Source organism: Salmo salar, chromosome ssa28, assembly GCF_905237065.1.
Source record: "Salmo salar chromosome ssa28, Ssal_v3.1, whole genome shotgun sequence".
Classification (NCBI taxonomy): Eukaryota; Metazoa; Chordata; class Actinopteri; order Salmoniformes; family Salmonidae; genus Salmo; species Salmo salar.
Genome location: NC_059469.1, coordinates 41,056,753 through 41,081,511, shown reverse-complemented (window position 1 = coordinate 41,081,511; position 24,759 = coordinate 41,056,753). Strand labels below are relative to the sequence as shown.

At 44.3% G+C, this 24,759-nt stretch overlaps 1 protein-coding gene across 5 annotated transcripts in view; it reads right to left on the bottom strand.

The window, feature by feature from the left end:
- disc1 (DISC1 scaffold protein) overlaps positions 1–24,759 on the bottom strand; it is a 136,863-nt gene that overhangs the window by 80,390 nt on the left and 31,714 nt on the right. For all 5 annotated transcript variants that reach the window (XR_006762632.1, XR_006762633.1, XM_045710456.1 and 2 more), the window contains one exon: positions 2,536–2,686. Coding sequence is in view for 3 of the 5 variants with exons in the window: in XM_045710456.1 (XP_045566412.1) it covers positions 2,536–2,686 (151 nt within the window). In the remaining 2 variants the exon portion in view is untranslated. The remainder of the gene's footprint in view (positions 1–2,535; positions 2,687–24,759) is intronic.

Sequence of the window (24,759 nt, the reverse complement as noted above, 5' to 3'; positions counted from 1 at the left end):
GTTTGCCAATGAACATCTGAATGATTCAGAGGACAACTGGGTGAAAGTGTTGTGGTCAGATGAGACCAAAATGTAGCTCTTTGGCATCAACTCAACTTGCCGTGTTTGGAGGAGGAGGAATGCTGCCTATGACCCCAAGAACACCATCCCCACCGTCAAACATGGAGGTGGAAACATTATGCTTTTGGGGTGTTTTTCTGCTAAGGGGACAGGACAACTTCACCGCATCAAAGGGACGATGGACGGGGCCATGTACCGTCAAATCTTGGGTGAGAACCTCCTTCCCTCAGCCAGGGCATTGAAAATGGGTCGTGGATGGGTATTCCAGCATGACAATGACCCAAAACACATGGCCAAGGCAACAAAGGAGTGGCTCAAGAAGAAGCACATTAAGGTCCTGGAGTGGCCTAGCCAGTCTCCAGACCTTAATCCCATAGAAAATCTGTGGAGGGAGCTGAAGGTTCGAGTTGCCAAACGTCAGCCTCGAAACCTTAATGACTTGGAGAAGATCTGCAAAGAGGAGTGGGACAAAATCCCTCCTGAGATGTGTGCAAACCTGGTGGCCAACTACAAGAAACGTCTGACCTCTGTGATTGCCAACAAGGGTTTTGCCACCAAGTACTAAGTCATGTTTTGCAGAGGGGTCAAATACTTATTTCCCTCATTAAAATGCAAATCATTTTATAACATTTTTGACATGTGTTTTTCTGGATTTTTTTGTTGTTATTCTGTCTCTCACTGTTGAAATAAACCTACCATTAAAATTATAGACTGATCATTTTTTTGTAAATGGGCAAACGTACAAAATCAACAGGGGATCAAATACTTTTTTCCCCCACTGTATAAGACCACAGACTGAATACTTTATACTCCATCTATCTGTGTCCCCTCATCTATCAGACCAGACTGACCAGTTCATCTGCTAGCCTTATTGATCATATGTTTACTAATTATATTAATAATGTGGCTAATAGAGGTATACTTTATACTGACATTTCTGACCACTTTCCAAGTCGGAAGTTTACATACACCTTAGCCAATTACATTTAAAGTCAGTTTTTCACATTTCCTGATATTTAATCCTAGTAAAAATGCACTGTAGCAGCGCTGTTCTGTTACTCAGGTGGGGTGGTGTGATGTGGTGTGTTGTGGTGTGTTGTGGTGTGGGGTGTTGTGGTGTGTTGTGGTGTGTTGTGGTGTGTTGTGGTGTGTTGTGGTGTGGTGTGTTGTGGTGTGGTGTGGTGTGTTGTGGTGTGGGGTGTTGTGGTGTGTTGTGGTGTGGTGTGGTGTGGTGTGTTGTGGTGTGGTGTGTTGTGGTGTGGTGTGGTGTGTTGTGGTGTGTTGTGGTGTGGTGTGGTGTGTTGTGGTGTGGTGTGTTGTGGTGTGGTGTGGTGTGTTGTGGGGTGTTGTGGGGTGGTGTGGGGTGTTGTGGTGTGGTGTGGGGTGTTGTGGTGTGGTGTGTTGTGGTGTGGTGTGTTGTGGTGTGGTGTGTTGTGGTGTGGTGTGTTGTGGTGTGTTGTGGTGTGGTGTGGTGTGTTGTGGTGTGGTGTGTTGTGGTGTGGTGTGGTGTGTTGTGGTGTGGTGTGTTGTGGTGTGGTGTGTTGTGGTGTGGTGTGTTGTGGTGTGGTGTGTTGTGGTGTGGTGTGTTGTGGTGTGTTGTGGTGTGGTGTGGTGTGTTGTGGTGTGGTGTGTTGTGGTGTGGTGTGTTGTGGGGTGTTGTGGGGTGGTGTGGGGTGTTGTGGTGTGGTGTGGTGTGTTGTGGTGTGGTGTGTTGTGGTGTGGTGTGTTGTGGTGTGGTGTGTTGTGGTGTGGTGTGTTGTGGTGTGGTGTGTTGTGGTGTGGTGTGTTGTGGTGTGTTGTGGTGTGGTGTGGTGTGTTGTGGTGTGGTGTGTTGTGGTGTGGTGTGGTGTGTTGTGGTGTGGTGTGTTGTGGTGTGGTGTGTTGTGGGGTGTTGTGGGGTGGTGTGGGGTGTTGTGGTGTGGTGTGGTGTGTTGTGGTGTGGTGTGTTGTGGTGTGGTGTGTTGTGGTGTGGTGTGTTGTGGTGTGGTGTGTTGTGGTGTGGTGTGTTGTGGTGTGTTGTGGTGTGGTGTGGTGTGTTGTGGTGTGTTGTGGTGTGGTGTGTTGTGGTGTGTTGTGGTGTGGTGTGGTGTGTTGTGGTGTGGTGTGTTGTGGTGTGGTGTGGTGTGTTGTGGTGTGGTGTGTTGTGGTGTGGTGTGTTGTGGTGTGTTGTGGTGTGGTGTGGTGTGGTGTGTTGTGTTGTGGTGTGGTGTGTTGTGGTGTGGTGTGGTGTGTTGTGGTGTGGTGTGTTGTGGTGTGGTGTGGGGTGTTGTGGTGTGTTGTGGTGTGGTGTGTTGTGGTGTGGTGTGGTGTGGTGTGGTGTGTTGTGGTGTGGTGTGTTGTGGTGTGGTGTGGTGTGTTGTGGTGTGTTGTGGTGTGTTGTGGTGTGGTGTGTTGTGGTGTGTTGTGGTGTGGTGTGGTGTGTTGTGGTGTGGTGTGGTGTGGTGTGGTGTGTTGTGGTGTGGTAATGGTACTAACCTATGGTCCTCCATCCTGGCGAGGGCGCTGTGTACTGCCTCTCTGAGTCTCTGGAGGAACAGAGCCACGCTGGGCTGTCTGGAGGGGAGACCCAGCCTCAGTGAACTCCTCTCTCTACCCAGCTCCTCCAGCTTCTTACCAAAATGCTCAGCTGAAACAACAGCACACATATCTGGGTCACAGACCAGAAACAATCCTCTACTGCTGGCCTCTCCTCCGCTACTACTGGCCTCTCCTCCGCTACTACTGGCCTCTCCTCCGCTACTGCTGGCCTCTCCTCTACTGCTGCTGGCCTCTCCTCCGCTACGACTGGCCTCACTACTACTGGCCTCTCCTCTACTACTGCTGGGCTCTCCACTACAACTGGCCTCTCCTCTACAACTGGCCTCTCCTCTACTACTGGCCTCTCCTCTACTACTGCTGGGCTCTCCACTACTACTGCTGGGCTCTCCACTACTACTGGCCTCTCCACTACTACTGGCCTCTCCACTACTACTGGCCTCTCCTCTACTACTGGCCTCTCCACTACTACTGGCCTCTCCACTACTACTGGCCTCTCCACTACTACTGGCCTCTCCACTACTACTGGCCTCTCCTCTACTACTGGCCTCTCCACTACTACTGGCCTCTCCACTACTACTGGCCTCTCCACTACTACTGGCCTCTCCACTACTACTGGCCTCTCCACTACTACTGGCCTCTCCACTACTACTGGCCTCTCCTCTACTACTGGCCTCTCCACTACTAGAGTTGAAGCTGAAGAGAGAGAGCGGGAGAGGCAGGCTGGCAGGCAGCAATCAGAACAGGCGTTCCTCTGGAAAAATATTCACACAACAGCCCTTACTGACCCACACAAAGTATTCACAGAACTGCCCTTACTGACCCCTACAGTATTCACAGAACAGCCCTTACTGACCCACATGAAGTATTCACAGAACAGCCCTTACAGAACCCCATGAAGTATTCACAGAACAGCCCTTACTGAACCGTACAGTATTCACAGAACAGCCCTTACTGAACCGTACAGTATTCACAGAACAGCCCTTACTGAACCGTACAGTATTCACAGAACAGCCCTTACTGACCCACTTAAGGTATTCACAGAACAGCCCTTACTGAACCCTACAGTATTCACAGAACAGCCCTTACTGAACCCCATGAAGTATTCACAGAACAGCCCTTACTGAACCCTACAGTATTCACAGAACAGCCCTTACTGAACCGTACAGTATTCACAGAACAGCCCTTACTGACCCACTTAAGGTATTCACACACAGTGAACATAAATAACTGGAGATTAGAGCAGCACTAGTTGGTGCTAGTTTTCAGTCACACAGCCCTGGCATGGAAACAGGTCAGGGTACAGCCTTAGTCTGTCTGAGACAACATTACCATCCAGGAGGAGAGACAGCCTTAGTCTGTGTGAGACAACATTACCATCCAGGAGGAGAGACAGCCTTAGTCTGTCTGAGACAACATTACCATCCAGGAGGAGAGACAGCCTTAGTCTGTCTGAGACAACATTACCATCCAGGAGGAGAGACAGCCTTAGTCTGTCTGAGACAACATTACCATCCAGGAGGAAACAGCTTGTAGTCTGTCTGAGACAACATTACCATCCAGGAGGAAACAGCTTGTAGTCTGTCCGAGACAACATTACCATCCAGGAGGAGACAGCTTGTAGTCTGTCTGAGACAACATTACCATCCAGGAGGAGAGACAGCTTTAGTCTGTCTGAGACAACATTACCATCCAGGAGGAGAGACAGCCTTAGTCTGTCTGAGACAACATTACCATCCAGGAGGAGAGACAGCCTTAGTCTGTCTGAGACAACATTACCATCCAGGAGGAGAGACAGCCTTAGTCTGTCTGAGACAACATTACCATCCAGGAGGAGAGACAGCCTTAGTCTGTCTGAGACAACATTACCATCCAGGAGGAGAGACAGCTTTAGTCTGTCTGAGACAACATTACCATCCAGGAGGAGAGACAGCTTGTAGTCTGTCTGAGACAACATTACCATCCAGGAGGAGAGACAGCTTGTAGTCTGTCTGAGACAACATTACCATCCAGGAGGAGAGACAGCCTTAGTCTGTCTGAGACAACATTACCATCCAGGAGGAGAGACAGCTTTAGTCTGTCTGAGACAACATTACCATCCAGGAGGAGAGACAGCTTGTAGTCTGTCTGAGACAACATTACCATCCAGGAGGAGAGACAGCCTTAGTCTGTCTGAGACAACATTACCATCCAGGAGGAGAGACAGCCTTAGTCTGTCTGAGACAACATTACCATCCAGGAGGAGAGACAGCTTGTAGTCTGTCCGAGACAACATTACCATCCAGGAGGAGAGACAGCCTTAGTCTGTCTGAGACAACATTACCATCCAGGAGGAGAGACAGCCTTAGTCTGTCTGAGACAACATTACCATCCAGGAGAAGAGACAGCTTGTAGTCTGTCCGAGACAACATTACCATCCAGGAGGAGAGACAGCCTTAGTCTGTCTGAGACAACATTACCATCCAGGAGGAGAGACAGCTTGTAGTCTGTCTGAGACAACATCAACATCCAGGAGGAGAGACAGCCTTAGTCTGTCTGAGACAACATTACCATCCAGGAGGAGACAGCTTGTAGTCTGTCTGAGACAACATTACCATCCAGGAGGAGAGACAGCCTTAGTCTGTCCGAGACAACATTACCATCCAGGAGGAGACAGCTTGTAGTCTGTCTGAGACAACATCACCATCCAGGAGGAGACAGCTTGTAGTCTGTCTGAGACAACATTACCATCCAGGAGGAGAGACAGCCTTAGTCTGTCTGAGACAACATTACCATCCAGGAGGAGACAACTTGTAGTCTGTCTGAGACAACATCACCATCCAGGAGGAGAGACAGCTTGTAGTCTGTCTGAGACAACATCACCATCCAGGAGGAGACAGCTTGTAGTCTGTCTGAGACAACATTACCATTCAGGAGGAGAGACACACTATATATACAAAAGTATATGGACACCCCTTCAAATTGGTAGAATCGGCTATTTCAGCCACACCCATTGCTGACAGGTGTATAAAATCGAGCACACAGCCATGCAATCTCCAAAAGTAAACATTGGCAGTAGAATGGACTTACTGAAGAGCTCAGTGACTTTCAACGTAGGATGCCACCTTTCCAACAAGTTAGTTCGTCAAATTTCTGCCCCGCTAGTGCTGCCCCGGTCAACTGTAAGTGCTGTTATTGTGAAGTGGAAACGTCTAGAAGCAACAACTACTCAAAGTGGTAGGCCAAACAAGCTCACAACATTACCATCCAGGAGGAGAGACAGCTTGTGGTCGGTCTTCCCTGTGGCTCAGTTGGTAGAGCATGGTGTTTGCAACGCCAGCATGGTGGTAGGCCAAACAAGCTAACAGAACGGGAATGCAGAGTGCTGATATGCATAGCACGTAAAAATAGCCTGTCCTCACTTCCAAACTTCCTCTGTAAGCAACATCAGCGTAAGAACTGTTCGTCGGATCCTTCATGAAATGGGTTTCCATGGCCGAGCAGCCACACACATCACCATGCGCAATGCCAAGCGTTGGTTGGAGTGGTGTAAAGCTCGCCGCCATTGGACTCTGGAGCAGTGGAAACGCGTTCTCTGGAGTGATGAATCACGCTTCACCATCTGGCAGTCCGACGGACCAATCTGCGTTTGGCGGATCCCAGGAGAATGCTACCTGCCAACTGTAAAGTTTGGTGGAGGAGGAATAATGGTCTGGGGTTGTTTTTCATTGTTCGGGCCCCTTAGTTCCAGTGAAGGGACATTTTAATGCTACAGCATACAATGACATTCTAGACAATTCTGTGCTTCCAACTTTGTGGCAACAGTTTGGGGAAAGCCCTTTCCTGTTCCAGCATGACAATGCCCCCGTGCACAAAGCGAGGTCCATACAGAAATGGTTTGTCGAGATCAGTGTGGAAGAACTTGACTGGCCTGCATAGAGCCCTGACCTCAACCCCATCGAACACCTTTGTGATGAATTGGAACGCCGACTGCGAGCCAGGCTTAATCGCCCAACATCAGTGCCCAACCTCACTAATGCTCTTGTGGCTGAATGGAGCAATGTTCCAACATCTAGTGGAAAGCCTTCCCAGAAGAGTGGAGGCTGTTATAACAGTAAAGAGGGACCAACTCCATATTAATGACTTCCCAGAAGAGTGGAGGCTGTTATAACAGTAAAGGGGGGGACCAACTCCATATTAATGACTTCCCTGAAGAGTGGAGGCTGTTATAGCAGCAAAGGGGGGACCAACTCCATATTAAAGCCTTCCCAGAAGAGTGGAGGCTGTTATAGCAGCAAAGGGGGGACCAACTCCATATTAAATCCTTCCCAGAAGAGTGGAGGCTGTTATAGCAGCAAAGGGGGGGGGGGGGCAACTCCATATTAAAGCCCATGATTTTGGAATGAGATGCTCAACTAGCAGCTGTCCACATACACTACATTACCAAACTGATCTCTATATGGCCTAAAGTCAGACAAGAGGTTGCATTAGATCAGCCAACATGAATAAATACTACAGTATACTATGGTTAAATACTACAGTATACTATGGTTAAATACTACAGTATACTGTGGTTAAATACTACGGTATTCTATGGTTAAATATTACAGTATACTATGTTTAAATACTACAGTATACTATGGTTAAATACTACGGTACACTGTGGTTAAATACTACGGTACACTGTGGTTAAATACTACAGTATACTATGGATAAATACTACAGTATACTATGGTTAAATACTACAGTATACTGTGGTTAAATACTACGGTATACTGTGGTTAAATACTACAGTATACTATGGTTAAATACTACAGTATACTATGGTTAAATACTACGGTATACTGTGGTTAAATACTACGGTATTCTATGGTTAAATATTACAGTATACTATGGTTAAATACTACGGTATACTGTGGTTAAATACTACGGTATACTGTGGTTAAATACTACAGTATACTATGGTTAAATACTACAGTATACTATGGTTAAATACTACAGTATACTATGGTTAAATATTACAGTATACTATGGTTAAATACTACAGTATACTATGGTTAAATACTACGGTATTCTATGGTTAAATACTACAGTATACTATGGTTAAATACTACGGTATTCTATAGTTAAATATTACAGTATACTGTGGTTAAATACTACAGTATACTATGTTTAAATACTACAGTATACTATGGTTAAATACTACGGTATACTGTGGTTAAATATTACGGTATTCTATGGTTAAATACTACAGTATACTATGGTTAAATACTACAGTATAATATGGTTACATTTTACAGTATACTATGGTTAAATACTACGGTATACTGTGGTTAAATACTACGGTATTCTATGGTTAAATACTACAGTATACTATGGTTAAATATTACAGTATACTATGGTTAAATATTACAGTATACTATGGTTAAATACTACGGTACACTGTGGTTAAATACTACGGTACACTGTGGTTAAATACTACAGTATACTATGGTTAAATACTACAGTATACTATGGTTAAATACTACGGTATACTGTGGTTAAATACTACGGTATACTGTGGTTAAATACTACGGTATACTGTGGTTAAATACTACGGTATACTGTGGTTAAATATTACGGTATACTGTGGTTAAATACTACAGTATACTATGGTTAAATACTACAGTATACTGTGGTTAAATATTACAGTATACTGTGGTTAAATACTACGGTATACTGTGGTTAAATACTATGGTATACTGTGGTTAAATACTACGGTATACTGTGGTTAAATACTACAGTATACTATGGTTAAATACTACAGTATACTATGGTTAAATATTACAGTATACTGTGGTTAAATACTACGGTATACTGTGGTTAAATACTATGGTATACTGTGGTTAAATACTACGGTATACTGTGGTTAAATACTACAGTATACTATGGTTAAATACTACAGTATACTATGGTTAAATACTACAGTATACTGTGGTTAAATACTACAGTATTCAGAAAGTTGGACTCGAGTCAAGTGACTTGGACTCGAGTACTACTCCAGTCGCACATTTTGCGACTTGAGACTTGACTTGGCAAAATGAAAAACACTTGCCCCCGTCTTGGACTTGAGCTGTATGACTCGAGAGACTCTAAAGACATTTCCCAAAAGGCATCCCCCTCCTCTCATCCTGTCACCTCCTGTCCTCTCACAGCACCGTCTGTTATTCGCCAACCAACCTCCACAGATCTCATCCAGTGGGCGGAGTTGGGGAAAAAACAACTTTCCTCAATGTCACTCAAACTGTATCTGTCAACGCTAGCAGACAGAAAGAGGCGAGAGGGTCCAACTCCTGTCAAAATCTGTCCATGCGGGAGTACAGCGATGAGCAGAATGATGAGCAGACCACCTGCCTTCTCACCTTTGGAACAACAACTACTATTGTTAAGAGTGGAGATCATCTCGTCAGCATCAAAGCGGGGACAGAGAGACTGAAAAACAGCTTCTATCTCCAGGCCATCAGACTGTTAAACAGCTTCTATCTCCAGGCCATCAGACTGTTAAACAGCTTCTATCTCAAGGCCATCAGACTGTTAAACAGCTTCTATCTCCAGGCCATCAGACTGTTAAACAGCTTCTATCTCCAGGCCATCAGACTGATAAACAGCTTCTATCTCCAGGCCATCAGACTGTTAAACAGCTTCTATCTCCAGGCCATCAGACTGTTAAACAGCTTCTATCTCCAGGCCATCAGACTGTTAAACAGCTTCTATCTCAAGGCCATCAGACTGTTAAACAGCTTCTATCTCCAGGCCATCAGACTGTTAAACAGCTTCTATCTCCAGGCCATCAGACTGATAAACAGCTTCTATCTCCAGGCCATCAGACTGTTAAACAGCTTCTATCTCCAGGCCATCAGACTGTTAAACAGCTTCTATCTCCAGGCCATCAGACTGTTAAACAGCTTCTATCTCCAGACCATCAGACTGATAAACAGCTTCTATCTCCAGGCCATCAGACTGATAAACAGCTTCTATCTCAAGGCCATCAGACTGTTAAACAGCTTCTATCTCCAGGCCATCAGACTGATAAACAGCTTCTATCTCCAGGCCATCAGACTGATAAACAGCTTCTATCTCCAGGCCATCAGACTGATAAACAGCTTCTATCTCCAGACCATCAGACTGTTAAACAGCTTCTATCTCCAGACCATCAGACTGTTAAACAGCTTCTATCTCAAGGCCATCAGACTGTTAAACAGCTTCTATCTCCAGGCCATCAGACTGTTAAACAGCTTCTATCTCAAGGCCATCAGACTGATAAACAGCTTCTATCTCAAGGCCATCAGACTGTTAAACAGCTTCTATCTCCAGGCCATCAGACTGATAAACAGCTTCTATCTCCAGGCCATCAGACTGTTAAACAGCTTCTATCTCAAGGCCATCAGACTGTTAAACAGCTTCTATCTCAAGGCCATCAGACTGTTAAACAGCTTCTATCTCCAGGCCATCAGACTGATAAACAGCTTCTATCTCAAGGCCATCAGACTGTTAAACAGCTTCTATCTCCAGGCCATCAGACTGTTAAACAGCTTCTATCTCCAGGCCATCAGACTGATAAACAGCTTCTATCTCCAGGCCATCAGACTGTTAAACAGCTTCTATCTCCAGGCCATCAGACTGTTAAACAGCTTCTATCTCCAGGCCATCAGACTGTTAAACAGCTTCTATCTCCAGGCCATCAGACTGATAAACAGCTTCTATCTCCAGACCATCAGACTGTTAAACAGCTTCTATCTCCAGGCCATCAGACTGTTAAACAGCTTCTATCTCCAGGCCATCAGACTGTTAAACAGCTTCTATCTCCAGGCCATCAGACTGATAAACAGCTTCTATCTCTAGACCATCAGACTGTTAAACAGCTTCTATCTCCAGACCATCAGACTGTTAAACAGCTTCTATCTCAAGGCCATCAGACTGTTAAACAGCTTCTATCTCCAGGCCATCAGACTGTTAAACAGCTTCTATCTCCAGGCCATCAGACTGTTAAACAGCTTCTATCTCCAGGCCATCAGACTGTTAAACAGCTTCTGTCTCCAGACCATCAGACTGATAAACAGCTTCTATCTCCAGGCCATCAGACTGTTAAACAGCTTCTATCTCCAGGCCATCAGACTGATAAACAGCTTCTATCTCCAGACCATCAGACTGTTAAACAGCTTCTATCTCCAGGCCATCAGACTGATAAACAGCTTCTATCTCCAGGCCATCAGACTGTTAAACAGCTTCTATCTCCAGGCCATCAGACTGTTAAACAGCTTCTATCTCCAGGCCATCAGACTGTTAAACAGCTTCTATCTCCAGACCATCAGACTGATAAACAGCTTCTATCTCCAGGCCATCAGACTGTTAAACAGCTTCTATCTCCAGACCATCAGACTGTTAAACAGCTTCTATCTCCAGGCCATCAGACTGATAAACAGCTTCTATCTCCAGACCATCAGACTGATAAACAGCTTCTATCTCCAGACCATCAGACTGTTAAACAGCTTCTATCTCCAGGCCATCAGACTGTTAAACAGCTTCTATCTCCAGGCCATCAGACTGTTAAACAGCTTCTATCTCCAGGCCATCAGACTGATAAACAGCTTCTATCTCCAGACCATCAGACTGTTAAACAGCTTCTATCTCCAGGCCATCAGACTGATAAACAGCTTCTATCTCCAGGCCATCAGACTGTTAAACAGCTTCTATCTCCAGGCCATCAGACTGTTAAACAGCTTCTATCTCCAGGCCATCAGACTGTTAAACAGCTTCTATCTCCAGGCCATCAGACTGTTAAACAGCTTCTATCTCCAGGCCATCAGACTGTTAAACAGCTTCTATCTCCAGGCCATCAGACTGTTAAACAGCTTCTATCTCCAGGCCATCAGACTGTTAAACAGCTTCTATCTCCAGGCCATCAGACTGTTAAACAGCTTCTATCTCCAGGCCATCAGACTGTTAAACAGCTTCTATCTCCAGGCCATCAGACTGTTAAACAGCTTCTATCTCAAGGCCATCAGACTGTTAAACAGCTTCTATCTCCAGGCCATCAGACTGATAAACAGCTTCTATCTCCAGGCCATCAGACTGATAAACAGCTTCTATCTCCAGGCCATCAGACTGATAAACAGCTTCTATCTCCAGACCATCAGACTGTTAAACAGCTTCTATCTCCAGGCCATCAGACTGTTAAACAGCTTCTATCTCAAGGCCATCAGACTGTTAAACAGCTTCTATCTCCAGGCCATCAGACTGTTAAACAGCTTCTATCTCAAGGCCATCAGACTGATAAACAGCTTCTATCTCAAGGCCATCAGACTGTTAAACAGCTTCTATCTCCAGGCCATCAGACTGATAAACAGCTTCTATCTCCAGGCCATCAGACTGTTAAACAGCTTCTATCTCCAGGCCATCAGACTGTTAAACAGCTTCTATCTCAAGGCCATCAGACTGTTAAACAGCTTCTATCTCAAGGCCATCAGACTGTTAAACAGCTTCTATCTCCAGGCCATCAGACTGATAAACAGCTTCTATCTCAAGGCCATCAGACTGTTAAACAGCTTCTATCTCCAGGCCATCAGACTGTTAAACAGCTTCTATCTCCAGGCCATCAGACTGATAAACAGCTTCTATCTCCAGGCCATCAGACTGATATACAGCTTCTATCTCCAGGCCATCAGACTGATATACAGCTTCTATCTCCAGGCCATCAGACTGTTAAACAGCTTCTATCTCCAGGCCATCAGACTGTTAAACAGCTTCTATCTCCAGGCCATCAGACTGTTAAACAGCTTCTATCTCCAGGCCATCAGACTGTTAAACAGCTTCTATCTCCAGACCATCAGACTGTTAAACAGCTTCTATCTCCAGGCCATCAGACTGATAAACAGCTTCTATCTCCAGACCATCAGACTGTTAAACAGCTTCTATCTCCAGACCATCAGACTGTTAAACAGCTTCTATCTCCAGGCCATCAGACTGTTAAACAGCTTCTATCTCCAGGCCATCAGACTGTTAAACAGCTTCTATCTCAAGGCCATCAGACTGTTAAACAGCTTCTATCTCAAGGCCATCAGACTGTTAAACAGCTTCTATCTCCAGGCCATCAGACTGATAAACAGCTTCTATCTCAAGGCCATCAGACTGTTAAACAGCTTCTATCTCCAGGCCATCAGACTGTTAAACAGCTTCTATCTCCAGGCCATCAGACTGATAAACAGCTTCTATCTCCAGGCCATCAGACTGATATACAGCTTCTATCTCCAGGCCATCAGACTGATATACAGCTTCTATCTCCAGGCCATCAGACTGTTAAACAGCTTCTATCTCCAGGCCATCAGACTGTTAAACAGCTTCTATCTCCAGGCCATCAGACTGTTAAACAGCTTCTATCTCCAGGCCATCAGACTGTTAAACAGCTTCTATCTCCAGACCATCAGACTGTTAAACAGCTTCTATCTCCAGGCCATCAGACTGATAAACAGCTTCTATCTCCAGACCATCAGACTGTTAAACAGCTTCTATCTCCAGACCATCAGACTGTTAAACAGCTTCTATCTCCAGACCATCAGACTGTTAAACAGCTTCTATCTCCAGGCCATCAGACTGTTAAACAGCTTCTATCTCCAGGCCATCAGACTGATAAACAGCTTCTATCTCCAGACCATCAGACTGTTAAACAGCTTCTATCTCCAGGCCATCAGACTGTTAAACAGCTTCTATCTCCAGGCCATCAGACTGTTAAACAGCTTCTATCTCCAGCCCATCAGACTGATAAACAGCTTCTATCTCCAGACCATCAGACTGTTAAACAGCTTCTATCTCCAGGCCATCAGACTGTTAAACAGCTTCTATCTCCAGGCCATCAGACTGTTAAACAGCTTCTATCTCCAGGCCATCAGACTGTTAAACAGCTTCTATCTCCAGGCCATCAGACTGATAAACAGCTTCTATCTCCAGGCCATCAGACTGTTAAACAGCTTCTATCTCAAGGCCATCAGACTGATAAACAGCTTCTATCTCAAGGCCATCAGACTGTTAAACAGCTTCTATCTCCAGGCCATCAGACTGTTAAACAGCTTCTATCTCCAGGCCATCAGACTGTTAAACAGCTTCTATCTCCAGGCCATCAGACTGATAAACAGCTTCTATCTCCAGACCATCAGACTGTTAAACAGCTTCTATCTCCAGGCCATCAGACTGTTAAACAGCTTCTATCTCCAGGCCATCAGACTGTTAAACAGCTTCTATCTCCAGGCCATCAGACTGTTAAACAGCTTCTATCTCCAGGCCATCAGACTGATAAACAGCTTCTATCTCCAGACCATCAGACTGTTAAACAGCTTCTATCTCCAGGCCATCAGACTGTTAAACAGCTTCTATCTCCAGGCCATCAGACTGTTAAACAGCTTCTATCTCCAGGCCATCAGACTGTTAAACAGCTTCTATCTCCAGGCCATCAGACTGATAAACAGCTTCTATCTCCAGACCATCAGACTGTTAAACAGCTTCTATCTCCAGGCCATCAGACTGATAAACAGCTTCTATCTCCAGACCATCAGACTGTTAAACAGCTTCTATCTCCAGGCCATCAGACTGTTAAACAGCTTCTATCTCCAGGCCATCAGACTGTTAAACAGCTTCTATCTCCAGGCCATCAGACTGTTAAACAGCTTCTATCTCCAGGCCATCAGACTGATAAACAGCTTCTATCTCCAGACCATCAGACTGTTAAACAGCTTCTATCTCCAGGCCATCAGACTGTTAAACAGCTTCTATCTCCAGGCCATCAGACTGTTAAACAGCTTCTATCTCCAGGCCATCAGACTGTTAAACAGCTTCTATCTCCAGGCCATCAGACTGATAAACAGCTTCTATCTCCAGACCATCAGACTGTTAAACAGCTTCTATCTCCAGGCCATCAGACTGATAAACAGCTTCTATCTCCAGGCCATCAGACTGTTAAACAGCTTCTATCTCCAGGCCATCAGACTGTTAAACAGCTTCTATCTCAAGGCCATCAGACTGTTAAACAGCTTCTATCTCCAGGCCATCAGACTGTTAAACAGCTTCTATCTCCAGGCCATCAGACTGATAAACAGCTTCTATCTCCAGGCCATCAGACTGTTAAACAGCTTCTATCTCCAGGCCATCAGACTGTTAAACAGCTTCTATCTCCAGGCCATCAGACTGTTAAACAGCTTCTATCTCCAGGCCATCAGACTGTTAAACAGCTTCTATCTCCAGGCCATCAGACTGTTAAACAGCTTCTATCTCCAGACCATCAGACTGATAAACAGCTTCTATCTCCAGGCCATCAGACTGATAAACAGCTTCTATCTCAAGGCCATCAGACTGTTAAACAGCTTCTATCTCCAGGCCATCAGACTGATAAACAGCTTCTATCTCCAGGCCATCAGACTGATAAACAGCTTCTATCTCCAGGCCATCAGACTGATAAACAGCTTCTATCTCCAGACCATCAGACTGTTAAACAGCTTCTATCTCCAGACCATCAGACTGTTAAACAGCTTCTATCTCAAGGCCATCAGACTGTTAAACAGCTTCTATCTCCAGGCCATCAGACTGTTAAACAGCTTCTATCTCAAGGCCATCAGACTGATAAACAGCTTCTATCTCAAGGCCATCAGACTGTTAAACAGCTTCTATCTCCAGGCCATCAGACTGATGAACAGCTTCTATCTCCAGGCCATCAGACTGTTAAACAGCTTCTATCTCCAGGCCATCAGACTGTTAAACAGCTTCTATCTCAAGGCCATCAGACTGTTAAACAGCTTCTATCTCAAGGCCATCAGACTGTTAAACAGCTTCTATCTCCAGGCCATCAGACTGATAAACAGCTTCTATCTCAAGGCCATCAGACTGTTAAACAGCTTCTATCTCCAGGCCATCAGACTGTTAAACAGCTTCTATCTCCAGGCCATCAGACTGATAAACAGCTTCTATCTCCAGGCCATCAGACTGATATACAGCTTCTATCTCCAGGCCATCAGACTGATATACAGCTTCTATCTCCAGGCCATCAGACTGTTAAACAGCTTCTATCTCCAGGCCATCAGACTGTTAAACAGCTTCTATCTCAAGGCCATCAGACTGTTAAACAGCTTCTATCTCCAGGCCATCAGACTGTTAAACAGCTTCTATCTCCAGGCCATCAGACTGTTAAACAGCTTCTATCTCCAGACCATCAGACTGTTAAACAGCTTCTATCTCCAGGCCATCAGACTGATAAACAGCTTCTATCTCCAGACCATCAGACTGTTAAACAGCTTCTATCTCCAGACCATCAGACTGTTAAACAGCTTCTATCTCCAGACCATCAGACTGTTAAACAGCTTCTATCTCCAGACCATCAGACTGTTAAACAGCTTCTATCTCCAGGCCATCAGACTGATAAACAGCTTCTATCTCCAGACCATCAGACTGTTAAACAGCTTCTATCTCCAGGCCATCAGACTGTTAAACAGCTTCTATCTCCAGGCCATCAGACTGATATACAGCTTCTATCTCCAGACCATCAGACTGTTAAACAGCTTCTATCTCCAGCCCATCAGACTGATAAACAGCTTCTATCTCCAGGCCATCAGACTGATAAACAGCTTCTATCTCCAGGCCATCAGACTGTTAAACAGCTTCTATCTCAAGGCCATCAGACTGATAAACAGCTTCTATCTCAAGGCCATCAGACTGTTAAACAGCTTCTATCTCCAGGCCATCAGACTGTTAAACAGCTTCTATCTCCAGGCCATCAGACTGTTAAACAGCTTCTATCTCCAGGCCATCAGACTGATAAACAGCTTCTATCTCCAGACCATCAGACTGTTAAACAGCTTCTATCTCCAGGCCATCAGACTGTTAAACAGCTTCTATCTCCAGGCCATCAGACTGTTAAACAGCTTCTATCTCCAGGCCATCAGACTGATAAACAGCTTCTATCTCCAGACCATCAGACTGTTAAACAGCTTCTATCTCCAGGCCATCAGACTGTTAAACAGCTTCTATCTCCAGGCCATCAGACTGTTAAACAGCTTCTATCTCCAGGCCATCAGACTGATAAACAGCTTCTATCTCCAGACCATCAGACTGTTAAACAGCTTCTATCTCCAGGCCATCAGACTGTTAAACAGCTTCTATCTCCAGGCCATCAGACTGTTAAACAGCTTCTATCTCCAGGCCATCAGACTGATAAACAGCTTCTATCTCCAGACCATCAGACTGTTAAACAGCTTCTATCTCCAGACCATCAGACTGTTAAACAGCTTCTATCTCCAGGCCATCAGACTGTTAAACAGCTTCTATCTCCAGGCCATCAGACTGTTAAACAGCTTCTATCTCCAGGCCATCAGACTGATAAACAGCTTCTATCTCCAGACCATCAGACTGTTAAACAGCTTCTATCTCAAGGCCATCAGACTGTTAAACAGCTTCTATCTCCAGGCCATCAGACTGTTAAACAGCTTCTATCTCCAGGCCATCAGACTGTTAAACAGCTTCTATCTCCAGGCCATCAGACTGATAAACAGCTTCTATCTCCAGACCATCAGACTGTTAAACAGCTTCTATCTCCAGGCCATCAGACTGATAAACAGCTTCTATCTCCAGACCATCAGACTGTTAAACAGCTTCTATCTCCAGGCCATCAGACTGATAAACAGCTTCTATCTCCAGACCATCAGACTGTTAAACAGCTTCTATCTCCAGACCATCAGACTGATAAACAGCTTCTATCTCCAGACCATCAGACTGTTAAACAGCTTCTATCTCCAGACCATCAGACTGATAAACAGCTTCTATCTCCAGACCATCAGACTGTTAAACAGCTTCTATCTCCAGGCCATCAGACTGTTAAACAGCTTCTATCTCCAGGCCATCAGACTGTTAAACAGCTTCTATCTCCAGGCCATCAGACTGTTAAACAGCTTCTATCTCCAGGCCATCAGACTGTTAAACAGCTTCTATCTCCAGGCCATCAGACTGATAAACAGCTTCTATCTCCAGACCATCAGACTGTTAAACAGCTTCTATCTCCAGGCCATCAGACTGATAAACAGCTTCTATCTCCAGGCCATCAGACTGTTAAACAGCTTCTATCTCCAGGCCATCAGACTGTTAAACAGCTTCTATCTCAAGGCCATCAGACTGATAAACAGCTTCTATCTCCAGGCCATCAGACTGTTAAACAGCTTCTATCTCAAGGCCATCAGACTGTTAAACAGCTTCTATCTCCAGGCCATCAGACTGATAAACAGCTTCTATCTCCAGACCATCAGACTGTTAAACAGCTTCTATCTCCAGACCATCAGACTGATAAACAGCTTCTATCTCCAGACCATCAGACTGTTAAACAGCTTCTATCTCCAGACCATCAGACTGATAAACAGCTTCTATCTCCAGACCATCAGACTGTTAAACAGCTTCTATCTCCAGGCCATCAGACTGTTAAACAGCTTCTATCTCCAGGCCATCAGACTGTTAACCTGTTGGGTCTAGGGGGCAGCATTTGCACGTCTGGATAAAAAAAATGTACCCGATTTAATCTGGTTACTAATCCTACCCAGTAACTAGAATATGCATATACTTATTATATATGGATAGAAAACACTCTAAAGTTTCCAAAACTGTTTGAATGGTGTCTGTGAGTATAACAGAACTCATTTGGCAGGCAAAACCCTGAGACATTTTCTGACAGGAAGTGGATACCTGATGTGTTGTATTGACTTTAAACCTATCCCATTGAAAAACACAGGGGTTTAGGAATATTTTGGCACTTCCTATTGCTTCCACTAGATGTCACCAGCCTTTACAAAGTGTTTTGAGTCTTCTGGAGGGAGATCTGACCGAACAAGAGCCATGGAACGATGATGTCCCATTAGACACCTGGCGCGAGTTCATGTTGGGTACCCTCGTTCCAATACGTTATAAAAGAGTATGCATTCGTCCACCTTGAATATTATTCATGTTCTGGTTAAAAAGGCCCTAATGATTTATGCTATACAACGTTTGACATGTTTGAACGAACGGAAATATATTTTTTCCCCTCGTTCATGACGAGAAGTCCGGCTGGCTTACATCATGTGCTAACGAGACGGAGATTTTTGGACATAAATGATGAGCTTTTTTGAACAAAACTACATTCGTTATGGACCTGTGATACCTGGAAGTGACATCTGATGAAGAGAATCAAAGGTAATGGATTATTTACATAGTATTTTCGATTTTAGATCTCCCCAACATGACGTCTAGTCTGTATCGCAACGCGTATTTTTCTGGGCGCAGTGCTCAGATTATTGCAAAGTGTGATTTCCCAGTAAGGTTATTTTTAAATCTGGCAAGTTGATTGCGTTCAAGAGATGTAAATCTATAATTCTTTAAATGACAATATAATATTTTACCAATGTTTTCTAATTTTAATTATTTAATTTGTGACGCTGACTTGACTGCCGGTTATTGGAGGAAACGATTTCCTCAACATCAATGCCATAGTAAAACGCTGTTTTTGTATATAAATATGAACTTGATAGAACTAAAAATGCATGCATTGTCTAACATAATGTCCTAGGAATGTCATCTGATGGAGATTGTAAAAGGTTAGTGCATCATTTTAGCTGGTTTTATGGTTTTGGTGACCCTGTCTTTGACTTGACAAAACATTACACACAACTCTTGTAAATGTACTGTCCTAACATACTCTAAATTTATGCTTTCGCCGTAAAACCTTTTTGAAATCGTAAAACGTGGTTAGATTAAGGAGATGTTTATCTTTCAAATGGTGTAACATAGTTGTATTTTTGAAAAATTTGAATTTTGACATTTATTTGGATTCAAATTTGCCGCTCTTGAAATGCACCTGCTGTTGATGGAGTGCACCACGGGTGGCACGCTAGCGTCCCACCTAGCCCCAAGAGGTTACACAGCTTCTATCTCCAGGCCATCAGACTGTTAAACAGCTTCTATCTCCAGGCCATCAGACTGTTAAACAGCTTCTATCTCCAGGCCATCAGACTGATAAACAGCTTCTATCTCCAGACCATCAGACTGTTAAACAGCTTCTATCTCCAGGCCATCAGACTGATAAACAGCTTCTATCTCCAGACCATCAGACTGTTAAACAGCTTCTATCTCCAGACCATCAGACTGATAAACAGCTTCTATCTCCAGACCATCAGACTGTTAAACAGCTTCTATCTCCAGGCCATCAGACTGATAAACAGCTTCTATCTCCAGGCCATCAGACTGTTAAACAGCTTCTATCTCCAGGCCATCAGACTGTTAAACAGCTTCTATCTCAAGGCCATCAGACTGTTAAACAGCTTCTATCTCCAGGCCATCAGACTGTTAAACAGCTTCTATCTCCAGGCCATCAGACTGTTAAACAGCTTCTATCTCCAGGCCATCAGACTGATAAACAGCTTCTATCTCCAGGCCATCAGACTGTTAAACAGCTTCTATCTCAAGGCCATCAGACTGATAAACAGCTTCTATCTCCAGACCATCAGACTGATAAACAGCTTCTATCTCCAGACCATCAGACTGGTAAACAGCTTCTATCTCAAGGCCATCAGACTGATAAACAGCTTCTATCTCCAGGCCATCAGACTGTTAAACAGCCACCACTAACTGCTGCTACCTACATTGAGACCCAATCACTTTAATAAATGGATCACTAGTCACTTTAAATAATGCCACTTTAAATAATGCCACTTTAATAATGTTTACACATTTTACATTACTCATATCATACGGTGCCTTGCTAAAGTATTCATCCCCCTTGGCGTTTTTCCTATTTTGTTGCGTTACAACCTGTAATTTAAATAGATTTTTATTTGGATTTCATGTAATGGACAAACACAAAAAAGTCCTAATTGGTGAAGTGAAATTAAAAAAATTACTTGTTTCAAAAAATTCAAGAAAATAAAAAACGGAAAAGTGGTAAGTGCATATGTATTCACCCCCTTTGCTATGAAGCCCCTAAATAAGATCTGGTGCAACCAATTACCTTCAGAAGTCACATAATTAGTTAAATAAAGTCCACCTGTTTGCAATCTAAGTGTCACATGATCTGTCACATGATCTCAGTATATATACACCTGTTCTGAAAGGCCCCAGAGTCTGCAGCACCACTAAGCAAGGGGCACCACCAAACAACCGGCACCATGAAGACCAAGGAGCTCTCCAAACACGTCAGGGACAAAGTTGTGGAGAAGTACAGATCAGGGTTTGGTTATAAAAAAATATCCGGAACTTTGAACATCCCATGGAGCACCATTAAATCCATTATTAAAAAATGGAAAGAATATGGCACCACAACAAACCTGCCAAGAGAGGGCCATCCAAAGGAGCTGCAAAGCTCCACAGCGGAGATTGGAGTATCTGTTCATAGGACCACTTTAAGCCGTATACTCCACAGTGTTGGGCTTTATGGAAGAGTGGCCAAAAAAGCCATTGCTTAAAGAAATAAATAAGCAAACATGTTTGGTGTTCACCAAAAGGCATGTGGGAGACTCTCCAAACATATGGAAGAAGGTACTCTGGTCAGATGAGACTAAAATTGAGCTTTTTGGCCATTAAGGAAAACGCTATGTCTGACGCAAACCCAACACCTCTCATCACCCCGTGAACACCATCCCCACAGTGAAGCAGGATGGTGGCAGCATCATGCTGTGGGGGTGTTTTTCATCGACAGGGACTGGGAAACTGGTCAGAATTGAAGGAATGATGGATGGCGCTAAATACAGGGAAATTCTTGAGGGAAACCTGCTTCAGTCTTCTAGAGATTTGAGACTGGGACGGAGGTTCACCTTCCAGCAGGACAATGACCCTAAGAATACTGCTAAAGCAACATTTGAGTGGTTTAAGGGGAAACATTTAAATGTCTTGGAATGGCCTAGTCAAAGCCCAGACCTCAATCCAATTGAGAATCTGTGGTATGACTGAAAGATTTCTGAACACCAGCGGAACCCATCCATCTTGAAGGAGCTGGAACAGTTTTGCCTTGAAGAATGGGGGGGGGTTAATAGTTCTGCACGCTCAAGTTTTCAGTTGTTTTGTCTTATTTCTTGTTTGTTTCACAATAAAAATGATTTTGCATCTTCAGAGTGGTAGGCATGTTGTGTAAATCAAATGATACACACCCCCAAAAAATATATTTTAATTCCAGGTTGTAAGGCAACAAAATAGGAAAAATGTCAAGGGGGGTGAATACTTTCGCAAGCCACTGTATGTATATACTGTATTTTATACCATCTATTGCACCTTGCCAATGCTGCTCAGCCATCACTCATCCATATACTTACATGCACATATACTCATTCACTCCTTTAGATTTGTGTGTATTAGGTAGTTGTTGGGGAATTGGTAGATTACTTGTTAGATATTACTGCACTGTCGGAACTAGAAGCTCAAGCATTTCTCTATACTCACATTAACATCTGCTAACCATGTGACCAATAACATCTGCTAACCATGTGTATGTGACCAATCTGATTGATTTGTTTCTCTGACATTAGTTAGTCAATTCAGTCTGTCATCATCATGACATCATCTGGATCAGTCCCAAAAATCTGCGATTTCTGTTTCAGAGACTATGTGGTGGTTGGGGAAAAAGGGCTGTCTAAAACCACTGATGCAATTACAACAGCCTCAACGTTGTTAGAAATATGAAGTCCCATAAAGAGAGGTAACAATGAAATTATTGCTGTGTGAGCTAGCGGTGATGTAATGTTCTGGACCTTACGTTAGCTAGCTAGTTTGCTCCCTCTACCATTTGTGACTCGTTTCAGGAAACTAAGCACACGTCACTACTTCACAGGAGAGGCATTTGTACGTAAACATACATTTTTTTAATCAAAATTAGTTTTTTATGGAACATGTGAGCTTTCATGTGCCTTAATAACAATCTTGTATGCCATTTGTAAATATGAATACAATTGTTAAATTACAAGCCTAGTTGGTTTAGCCTTGGAAAAAGGCAGGAACCTTTCAGGTACAGATTGTTCTGCCATGTAGCATGCTTCTGTCTATAACATGAGCAGCTCAGTATGTGTAGGTCATCTTTTCTAACATTGCTTTTATTAAAGAAGAATTAAAAAATTGTTGCTAACGCTCTCCACTTTCTGGAGGACCGAGTTTTGCAATCAGTGGAATGTCCTGTGGAAGGAGAGTATGATAGCTAAGGAGATGGAGAAAATTCTGGCTTTTGATTGCAAATATGCGGACAGAATCGAAAAGAGAACACACAGACGGCTGTTGTGTCACCGGATTACATCTTCAAGCTAAGGGCAACCATGGCATCTGTGATTCTCATCGACGGGGCTGTAGTGGAGCAGGTTGAGAGCTTTAAGTTCCTTGGTGTCCACCTCAACAACAAACTAGAATGGTCTAAACACACCAAGACAGTCGTGAAGAGGGCACGACAGATACATGGTCTAAACATACTGAGACAGAGAGGTGCTGTTTCACTGTCCAGACAGCATCAGATACATGGTCTACACATACTGAGACAGAGAGGTGCTGTTTCACTGTCCAGACAGCATCAGATACATGGTCTACACATACTGAGACAGAGAGGTGCTGTTTCACTGTCCAGACAGCATCAGATACATGGTCTACACATACTGAGACAGAGAGGAGCTGTTTCACTGTCCAGACAGCATCAGATACATGGTCTACACATACTGAGACAGAGAGGTGCTGTTTCACTGTCCAGACAGCATCAGATACATGGTCTACACATACTGAGACAGAGAGGTGCTGTTTCACTGTCCAGACAGCATCAGATACATGGTCTACACATACTGAGACAGAGAGGTGCTGTTTCACTGTCCAGACAGCATCAGATACACGGTCTACACATACTGAGACAGAGAGGTGCTGTTTCACTGTCCAGACAGCATCAGATACACGGTCTACACATACTGAGACAGAGAGGTGCTGTTTCACTGTCCAGACAGCATCAGATACACGGTCTACACATACTGAGACAGAGAGGTGCTGTTTCACTCTCCAGACAGCATCAGATACACGGTCTACACATACTGAGACAGAGAGGTGCTGTTTCACTGTCCAGACAGCATCAGATACACGGGCTACACATACTGAGACAGAGAGGTGCTGTTTCACTGTCCAGACAGCATCAGATACACGGTCTACACATACTGAGACAGAGAGGTGCTGTTTCACTGTCCAGACAGCATCAGATACACGGTCTACACATACTGAGACAGAGAGGTGCTGTTTCACTGTCCAGACAGCATCAGATACACGGTCTACACATACTGAGACAGAGAGGTGCTGTTTCACTGTCCAGACAGCATCAGATACACGGTCTACACATACTGAGACAGAGAGGTGCTGTTTCACTGTCCAGACCGCATCAGATACACGGTCTACACATACTGAGACAGAGAGGTGCTGTTTCACTGTCCAGACAGCATCAGATACATGGTCTACACATACTGAGACAGAGAGGTGCTGTTTCACTGCCCTGACAGCATCAGATACATGGTCTACACATACTGAGACAGAGAGGTGCTGTTTCACTGTCCAGACAGCATCAGATACACGGGCTACACATACTGAGACAGAGAGGTGCTGTTTCACTGTCCAGACAGCATCAGATACACGGTCTACACATACTGAGACAGAGAGGTGCTGTTTCACTGTCCAGACAGCATCAGATACACGGTCTACACATACTGAGACAGAGAGGTGCTGTTTCACTGTCCAGACAGCATCAGATACACGGTCTACACATACTGAGACAGAGAGGTGCTGTTTCACTGTCCAGACAGCATCAGATACACGGTCTACACATACTGAGACAGAGAGGTGCTGTTTCACTGTCCAGACCGCATCAGATACATGGTCTACACATACTGAGACAGAGAGGTGCTGTTTCACTGTCCAGACAGCATCAGATACATGGTCTACACATACTGAGACAGAGAGGTGCTGTTTCACTGTCCAGACAGCATCAGATACATGGTCTACACATACTGAGACAGAGAGGTGCTGTTTCACTGTCCAGACAGCATCAGAAACATGGTCTACACATACTGAGACAGAGAGGTGCTGTTTCACTGTCCAGACAGCATCAGATACATGGTCTACACATACTGAGACAGAGAGGTGCTGTTTCACTGT